We start from the raw sequence: 10,000 nt of genomic DNA on the forward strand, positions 1-10,000 counted from the left end.
TGATGAATATTACATATATGTAGACACAAACATACAATAAATACATAAACACAGGTGGATAAATACATATAAAAATAACACTGTAGGAGAAGACAAAGTAAATGTTAAATGTCAAATAAATGTAATGAAAATAATTTCACTATATTTCAATTGTTTGTTTAATTCCATATGTTTCTACTCATAATGAATTAAGTAATTTGCTTAAACATGTTTGTGTTTGTATGGATTGTACTATAGGAGGAAACTGGAGTACCTTGAGAAAATTCCTGATAAACCAAGACTGGAGATGATGTGAGGAATGACCTTGGACCTCCTCAGATGTGATGGTTGGACTACATGAGAAGAGAAAACAGAGAGAACAAGAGGAGTTCCTGCTGGACTGTCAGTCTGATTCTAGTCACTTTGTGTGTCAGAGGTTTTTGTACGACGACTGGCTGACTTTGTGTCACTGTGGCTCACGTTCGGAGGAGGAACCAGACTGCATGTTGGAAGTAAGTGTTCTCTCTCAAACTTGCTTTTACAGAAACACAATCTAGATGAGAAACATTTGTTTTAAAAAATATATATTTATTTTTTAAAAAAAGTAAAAATTGAAAAGATGAAATGAAGACAAAAAAAATATTGTTAGTTTATTTGTTTCAATCGCAGTGAAAATTCAAGTGTGAATAAAAAGTTTCAAATGATGAAATAAATAATTATTATTATTTTCACTGATTATTTTTAATTTTTTTTATTAGTTTATCAAAAGTTAAACGTTTAAAAAAAGTTTTTTTGTACATTTTCTACATTTATAAAACCAACTTAAGATAATTTTAAACCTTTCATGTGTTGATTTTTAATTTCTTCATTTTAAATGGTGTGATCATGACAGAGAGAGGAGGAGAGTTAGAGAGAGTTATGGTTCATTCATTCCTTCTACTTCTCTCCTTTCCTCCCTCTCTCCCTAAAGCTCACAGTGTCAAATGTTTTCTTATTTTACCACCAATTTATTTCTCCTCCATCCTCCCTCACTTCTCTATCCTTCCTTCTGTGCCAGTCAGCAACTCTTCACTTTCCTCTCTTCCATCTCAACCTCCTCCGTTTATATCCTCCTCTCTTCATCGTTCCTTTCTTCCTCCCTTCTCTTCTAACATAGCAGCACTTTTGTTTTTTTCTCCCTCTTCTCTCCCTCCCTGTCGTTCTCCCTCACGCCATCCTTCCTCCTCCACCTTCCCTCCATCCTTGTGTGTGATGAGAAACCTCCTGATCTAAGGTGACCTCTGTCTCCTAGGTGACCTTCGGCCCACCCTGACCGTGCTGCCCCCCTCTAGTCAGGAGCAAGGGAAGGCCACGCTGGTGTGTGTGGCCAACAAGGGCTTCCCGTCAGACTGGACTCTGTCCTGGAAGGTGGACGGCAAAAGCAGGCAGCGGAGCCAGAGCCCCGGGCTGCTGGGGAAGGACGGCCACTACAGCTGGACCAGCACCCTGACCCTGCCTGCTGACCAGTGGAGGACGGTGGGCTCTGTGACCTGTGAGGCCACCCAGGGCTCCCAGTCTCCAGTCTCAGAGACACTGAGGAGAGAGCAGTGTTGCCAGTCCTGAGCAGACCGGCCTGGACTCCAGCAGCTCTCTGCTTCTGTCCCTCGGTCACTCTCTGACCACACGTTCACTCTTTTGTTGCTTGGTTTGGATCATGACAATAAAGACGTCTTCATCACATCTGTTGTCTTCTACTTTATTTTCACTCACTTCTGAATATGTCAAGAATGATCAAGAGACGCAGGAGCCAAAGACAAAAGGCACAAAACATGGTTAAAGATTAAAATATGACATTTAATTCACAACAGTTCTAAAACACTTACTTTAAGCAATACTAAAAATGTCCAAAAGATGGCGCAAAAACTTCTATCTCAAAATCTGAGTTCAAATATTGAATAAACCAAATAATCCGACAAATAAAGGAAGTTCAAAAATGGTGATGCACGATCTAATATCGGACTCGACGAGGCAAGTGACAAGACAAGTGTGTGTGTTTCTACACGTGGTCGGTGAGGATGCCTTGGAAGTATATAATCATTTCATATTTGATGATGGCGACAAATTGAAGCTGGATATAATAATGGAAAACTTACTGAAAAAGTACTGCATACCGAAGAGAAATGTGACATTTGAGAGGCACAGATTCTTCACATGCGTACAGAGAACAGGAGAGACAATTGATCAGTATGTGACAGAACCACAAAACAGAAGCAAAACATGTGAGTTCAGAGAACTGACTGATTCTTTGATTAAAGACAGACTGGTGTGTGGGAATCCTGAATATATGGTCTAAGAGAATACTATTGAGAGAAGAAAATCTAGACCTGGAAAAAGCAATGAAACTATGCAGAGCAGTAGAAGCAGTGAAAAGTGTTTAGTGACAGTTGCAAAGTAGATGCTGTCAATAAAAACACACAGAGACTGTCTCAGACGATAAAAGAAATCAAAATCACCAGAATACAGTAAAGAAAGGACTTGTGGTCGATGTGACACGTAACATCCTCCTAAAAAATGCCCGGTTTATGGTACAACATGCAACAACTGTAACAAACAGAACCATCATGCTCGGTGCTGCAGAAATCCAACCCCAAAGCAAAGCAAAGTCCATACAGTGGATGAAGACGACAGAGGAATTCTAAGTAGATGCTGTGACAGAAAACAAAATAGAAAAAAGGATTGGATGATGAAACTCAAAGTAAATGACACGTACATGGAGGTGAAACTGGATACTGGTGCCCAGTGAACATCATTTCAGAAGCAGAGTTCAAGAAAATCAGACCCAAACCGAAAATACATGAAAGTAAAGTGAAAGTAAGTGGCTACTCAGGAGCACAAACACCTGTGAAAGGAAAATGTGTGGTTAAAGTGACCCACAAAGACAAAGAACATACACTAACATTCATCGTAGTGCCAAAGAATGCGCAGCCCATACTAGAATCTGAAGCCGAATAAGGAGAAATGCCAGCTTGAAGCAGTGAAGGAACTGACATTTTTCTGAAGGCATCAGATCCAAGAAAAGTTTCAGCCATTGAGAATATGCCCAGGCCAAAATGTAAGAAAGATGTGCAGAGGTTTCAGGGCATGATCAACTCCATGGGAAAGTTCATTCCCAATCTTTCAGAATAGATGACGCCACTGTTGATTGACAGTTGACTGAAAAGAAAATTGATTGTGAGCGGAATCATGAACACGAGAAATCCTGCTGTGACTTGAAGAAACGGCTCACAAAAGAGCAAGTTCTGAAGTTTTATGACCCGGTGAGACCTACTAAGATTTCATCTGATGCATCACAGAGTGAACTTAGCGCCGTTCTTATGCTAAAGTATGATGACTGGCAACCTGTTGCATATGCCTCAAGATCCGTGACGGACGCAGAGACAAGTGATGCACAAATCGAACAAAAAGAACAGCTCAGCACAACATACTGTGAGAGATTTCACCAGTTTGTGTCAGGGCAAGCAGTCAGTGTTGAAACTCACCATAAACCACTAATTGCATTGTTCCAGAAACCACTAAGAATACAAAGGATGATGATCAGACTGCAGCGTTACACACTCAACAAAGATGTTACAGCATATGTCAACATGGTTACAAGTCTATTGCCTGTTGCAGATGGAAAATGGAGCTCATAAGAACTGAGATGATCAAAGATGACACGTTGGTTACACTTTGCAAAACATCATCATCAATGGACTACAAACCAACTACAAGCAACACTGCCCGACTGCTATCCAAGAATACTGGAACTGCAGAGCAGAATTGTCGGTGGTAGAAGACATCATCTATAAAGGAAGCAAAATAGTCATTCCGAAGAGTCTTCGTGGAGATCTGCTCAAGAAGATACATGCGGGACATCTTGCTATTGAAAAAATGCAAAAAGAGATCACGTGAGGTGATGTACTGGCCCCGGATCAATCAGGATGTGACGAATGAGGTTTCAAACTGCTCAATATGTTTGAAATATCAAGCCAGCAATCCGGCAGAGCCACTAAAGCCACTCCCGGTGCCAGACCTTATCAGAAGGTGGGTGCTGACCTCTTTGTTTCTGGAGGAAAGGATGACCTTCTGGTCACAGACTATTTATTCACTGTTTCCAGAGGTTTGCAAATTGAACACTACAACTGCAGAGACTGTGATCACAGCCATGAAAGCCATATTCTCCAGACATCATGTTGTAGTGAAATCCTTCATGTTGTTTTTGCTGTTAACTAAAAGACCAAAGTTCTGGTTTACGACGTCTTTGGAATGCCGACCTTCCTCCCCCTCGTGCTCCTCCTGCTGCTAACCTTCTCATCCTCCTCACCTCAACCTCCTCGTCATCATCACTCCTTCCTCTCTCCTCTCGACGACGTAAGCAACTGTAACATTGTCACTCTTGCATTGATTGATGTGTTGGGATTTTTCTAATTGATCAGAGGCAGCAAGATTAGCTTAAGATAAGTTGTAAAGCTTTCCCAGAAGTTGACAATTATCAAAGCCTTCAAGTCCGTTACTTTCTGGGTAATTAATATTGTTCCTTCCATGATATCAAAGCATCATCATTCCATTCCATTGTTCTTAACTGTTCTCCCTTTTCTCTTTATTTCTTTCAATAAATCCTATAAAAGTACGTCAGTTGCCTTTACAATTTTTCATATTTTTGAGCCTCTTACTCAGTAAAGAACAGATAATCACGACAACAAGTAGTAACTTCAGTAAATGAGATTGATTAAAACTAGTGTTTCATAGTTAATTAATTAGGCCAATTAATTAATTATTATCCACGTAAATGTAATAGTTTCCCTTGTACTATAAAACAAAGGCTGGTGCTCCAACTTCAGGTAAAGTTTACCTAGAGGCAATTTTAAAGTTAAATCGACCAGAACTTAGATGTTCAGAAAATAAACCTTTTTATAAGGCATATATAATTACTTCAGTGTGCCGAGTGAAGTCTTTACAGATAATGGACCACGGTTCTCAAACCTCAAGTTCAGACATACAACTTCGAGTCCTCATTATCCACAGTCTAAGGGTCTAGTGGAGAAATCTGTTCAAACAGTGAAAGACTGATGAACAAGGCAAGAGACAGTGACACTGACTTCTACCAGAGTCTACTGGTATACCGCACGACACCACTGGAGTGTGGTGTGTCACCAGCTCAGCTCCTTATGGGAAGATGCCTGAGCTCAAACCTGCCCATTCAGGATGATCTACTCAAAACGAAAGGAGGGAAACAGGGTGAAGAGATTCAAGGAGATGCAAAAATCCAAACACAAGTTCCATTATGACAGAGGAACAAAGGATCTACCGGAACTGCAAGCTGGCGACCAAGTGAGGTTTAAAGATAAGACAAAAAGGTCACAAAAAGCAAATGTTCTGAGTGAGGTTCAACCAAGATCATACAACATTCAGTCAGAAGATCATCCTGAGACGAAATGGCAGAGATCTAATCAAGGGATATACAACCGAAGAGGAGTCTTTCAAGGATGACCAGTTTCAAAACACACCTCAGACTCCATCAGACTCCATTACCTGAGGCAACCACCCAGATTGAAAAACCAATGATCACAAAGTATTTAAGGAATATAAAGCCACCTGAGAGGCCGATTGAACATGAAATGTTTTAATTATTGATAATAAGGTTATAATGCTGTAATTTGAAATACAGTTATGTTAGTGTGTAGTAAGTAATATTTATGCAGAGTAAAGTTTGTACAAGTTAACTTTTGATTACTTTGAATTAACATAGTTAAGATTAATAACTAAAAGAGATTAATCATTACTATTATTGAAGTATTTTGTAAGGGGAATATTTGGATGTTCAAATAATAATAACAACGTTTCAGATATAAATACTGTAAGTAATTCTAAGTTATTTATTTGGATATAATACTGTTTATGTTTATAAAAGTAAAACAAGTTTAACCAAAACTTATTTAGAAAAAAGGAAGATGTAACGATAACAGCAAATATCTGTTTGCCTGGTTTAAATAACTGATGTTTATGTTGTGTACTCCGGACACAAGAGGGCGTTGTAAGTAAGTAAGTAAGTAAGTAAGTAATATTTATTTATATAGCGCTTTTCCAGACCAGGGTCACAAAGCGCTTTAACAATCAAAACAATACTCAAAAAAGTATATACTTTAAAGATCAAGATAATACTGAGAACAACACAGGAGTTCCAGAAAATCAAGGAATAGCCTGGACAAATAGAAACGTCTTAAGATGTTTCTTAAAGGAGTCAGTAGATCCATCAAGCGCAAAGGGAGAGGAAGATTGTTCCAAAGCTTAGGAGCAACAGCCTGAAAAGATTTCTCTCCTCTGGTCCTGAACCGTGTGCGTGGAACCATCAGTAGATTCTGATCCACAGACCTCAGAGCCCGAGCTGGAGGGTAAGGCTGGATCAGATCAGTGATGTAAGGAGGAGCCTGACCATGAATAGATCTGAAAGTAAGAACCAGAATTTTAAAGTTGATCCTGAAAGAAACTGGAAGCCAGTGAAGAGTTTTAAGGATCGGAGAAATGTGAGTTCTTCTACTTGAGCGGGTTAGAATTCTCGCTGCAGAGTTTTGAATCAACTGCAGGCGAGACAGCTCCTTCTTGTTAAGACATGAAAACAAACTGTTACAATAGTCCAGACGAGAAGAAACAAACGCATGGATTACAAGCTCCTTATCATGTTCCGACAACATTTTCCTAAGTTTGGAGATTTTTCTCAGTTGAAGGAAAGGTCAGTTTTCTGCAGTGTCGAACAAGAGACATGTCTTTATCAAATACAACACCCAGGTTTCTCAGGCTCAGTTTGACAGACTGACCTAAGTCACCCAAGTACTGACTCAACCCTGGAAACTTTATCATCAGGAGCAATCACCAGTGTTTCAGTTTTAGTTATGAATTATTTTAGTTGTGAGTCCGTGACCAGAGCAAGTCGAGTGGTACATGTTGGACTGCTTGTGTTTACATGCTGCTGAATACTCCTGATAAAGTACCTTCCTTGTGTGTTTTTATTAAGAACCCACAGTAGAGAACAACACAATTGTAACATAATATTCTTAATACTCTCTATATTGACATCAGCAGAGGATCAAAGAGAGAGATTCAGAAAGTAAACAGTGAACATCCTCAGTAAATCATGAACATTGACCATTGAATTAACCAATTGTAGCAGGACGAGGTTGTTTGCATTCCAGCCAATCTCGTCTTAGCCTGCTGGTTAAAAGGGGGCGGTGCGCACACTTCTCTCTCGCTCTGAATGGCTGGAGGCTGAGTTCCCACCTCAATCAGCGTCCTACGCTTCCGCTTCCGGGGTCAGAGATTCCTCTCTGGGTGTGTGCTTGGCTGCGTGTTGCTTCCCCTCTGCAACTTCGTTACGAAGTGGGTGACGCCGTTTCGTGCCGTGCTCCCCAACAATGTTTTGATCGGTCACTTAGCGCAGCCTCCGCTAAGACCACCCGCTTAACTCACTGCTGTTTTGTCTTGGGTTGTTTATTTAATCTTCACCCGGAACTGCTGGGACGGATCGGGTGGCAACGATTCGCCCCTCCCGACCACCTTCGTGTCCTGACGGCCGACTGTGCGTGTGTGTGATTGGCTAATCGCACTAAGTCGAGCGAGCGACAGCGGACTGAGGCTCTGTGTCGCAGTTCACCCCGGACTCTTGAGTTCTTACTTGTGTTCATTTTTGTTTACGTTTATTTCAACTGTGTCTGTTTCTTTCCGTGTGACTATTTTGATCATTCTGTGATTTGCTGATTGGTCATTTGTTTAGTTTTACAGTTAAAGTATATTCATTTGTATTTTGTTCGTCATTGTCGACACTCATTGTTAAAGTTTCACTCTATCTGCTCAGGAGCTGCCGTACTGCGGTGTCGGATTGGTGTCCCGGTGGTGGTGTTTCCCCCCCTTCTTTTGCACGTGGGTTTTGTTTGTTTTGTAGTGTTCCCAGGGATCCCCCCTTTTCGTCGGACATCTCTCACCGTAGGTGTCAGCCCTGAGCAAGGTAGTCGTAACCAGCATTGTTTTATTATTGTGGTAAAATAATATATATAAATAATAAATAGTCTTACTGAATTACTGTCTCTGCTCCTTTCTCACGAATGAACCTATGTGCTTACCTTTATATTAATATCCTCTGGGTGAAATTCCCAGGGTGGCGTTGTTGATGAACACACAAATTACATAAGCAATACTGTATCCGTGCTCGTGCCGCCACATGTACATCATGTGTATACTTGAAGTAATCTACCGCCATTCACCAGAAAAATAAACAAATTGATAATTTACAAAACTAATAAAATGTTTTGTTTTTGTCCTCTTTCTATCAATCAATCTCAGAGGAATAAACGTTTTAGTCAAGAAATATATAAGGGATAGAACTGAAAGTTTTACCGAAAAAAAAAAAAGGAAATCTGATCTTTTTTTAAAAACAGGGTCTAAAAAGCCTTATAACCTGTGAGAAACAAGCTATTTTTTTTATTTTTTTTTAACACTTTCTGTCCATTTAAACTAACAACAAACATTTTTTTTTTCTCCGGGTTATTTAAAATTAAGTGCGTTAAAATAAAAATACATCTTAATATATTACAACAGTATCATTATTGATATGAATTGTTTTGATATCAGTATATGATTAAAAAAAAACCCATTTTCATCTAAGAACAAGATCACAGACTTTCAGGACAAAAGTGAAGATATATAATTGGTAATTATAAAAAGAAATCTCCACTTCCAGAACAGATCCTCCTCTGATGTTAATCTGAAAAAAGAACACTTCCACTTCCTCTTCGATGGTAAGACCCCGTGAAGGCAATGACAGGTGGCTCAAGTGAGCTGTGACGACACTGATGGTTTGACTTTTCTGAAAAGAAGAGTCTGATATTCTGCTTTTTAACAGACAAGAAATAAAAAAATGTCCCAAATCTTAAAATCAAGTTACACAACAATTTCCCTCTAACACGTGATGTCAAACATGCTGACACAATTATATAAAAATGTAGATTCATTAGGATTAAATATTGATTAATGAAAAAAAACAATTCAACAATCAGAACTAAAAGGGCTCACGATTTAGTATCCATAATAGTCTCCATAGATTTTCTACATTGACTCACATTCTTCACATCCACTGCAGTTATCACATGTCGATGATAATGTCGATCATCGTTTTGCTTCTCGTCATGTCGGTTTGTTCAAGAACAAATATAGAATATCTAGATCTATTCCGTCATGATCACCGCCAATCACATTTTATTTTGTATGTACGTTTCTTTCAACTTGTTACTCGTTGTTTGTCTGGACAACAAATAATCCTGCCTTTCATGTACGCCGGACCTTCCATAGACAGGCGTCAGCTCGTCTTTCAGTTCCACCTGGTAAACTCTTTCTCGTTATTTATTGAATATTTTGGCTTTATGATCTTTACAAATATTCAGATTTTTCCTCGTCTTCAGCGCTTTTGGTAATTTGATTTTTGGTGAGTTTTTTTGTTCATTAACTCTCTGTTTTTTTTATTTTTAGTGGATCGTGCGTCACGATTTTGTAGACCATCTATATTAGCTTGATTATTTGGTTAATTTAAAGTTTTGGTCTCTGACTTTGGGATAGAGGTCTGAAATTTTAAGTATTGCTTGGTGTAAATATCTTGAAACTGTTGTTTAATGTTTTGTGCCTTTTGTCTTTGGCTCCTGCGTCTCTTGATCATTCTTGACATATTCAGAAGTGAGTGAAAATAAAGTAGAAGACAACAGATGTGATGGAGACGTCTTTATTGTCATGATCCAAACCAAGCAACAAAAGAGTGAACGTGTGGTCAGAGAGTGACCGAGGGACAGAAGCAGAGAGCTGCTGGAGTCCAGGCCGGTCTGCTCAGGACTGGGAACACTGCTCTCTCCTCAGTGTCTCTGAGACTGGAGACTGGGAGCCCTGGGTGGCCTCACAGGTCACAGAGCCCACCGTCCTCCACTGGTCAGCAGGCAGGGTCAGGGTGCTGGTCCAGCTGTAGTGG

The 10,000-nt window shown here is 39.7% G+C and overlaps 2 gene segments (V, D, J or C); one reads left to right on the forward strand and one right to left on the reverse strand.

Annotated features, from left to right (window-relative positions):
• The window catches only part of LOC148068142 (Ig kappa chain V region Mem5-like), a 2,719-nt gene extending 1,021 nt beyond the window's left edge, over window positions 1-1,698 (forward strand). Inside the window, 2 exon segments of the V gene segment in view lie at window positions 456-491; window positions 1,271-1,698. Coding sequence covers window positions 456-491; window positions 1,271-1,581 — 347 coding nt within the window.
• Window positions 1,699-9,744: 8,046 nt separating this feature from the next.
• Window positions 9,745-10,000, reverse strand: part of LOC148068143 (Ig kappa chain V region Mem5-like) — a 2,715-nt gene continuing 2,459 nt past the window's right edge. Inside the window, 1 exon segment of the V gene segment in view lies at window positions 9,745-10,000. This exon segment is cut by the window's right edge and continues 172 nt beyond it. Within this exon segment, the coding sequence occupies window positions 9,862-10,000 (139 nt within the window).

The sequence above is a fragment of the Callionymus lyra genome, chromosome 12, assembly GCF_982586985.1.
Source record: "Callionymus lyra chromosome 12, fCalLyr1.hap1.1, whole genome shotgun sequence".
NCBI lineage: Eukaryota > Metazoa > Chordata > Actinopteri > Syngnathiformes > Callionymidae > Callionymus > Callionymus lyra.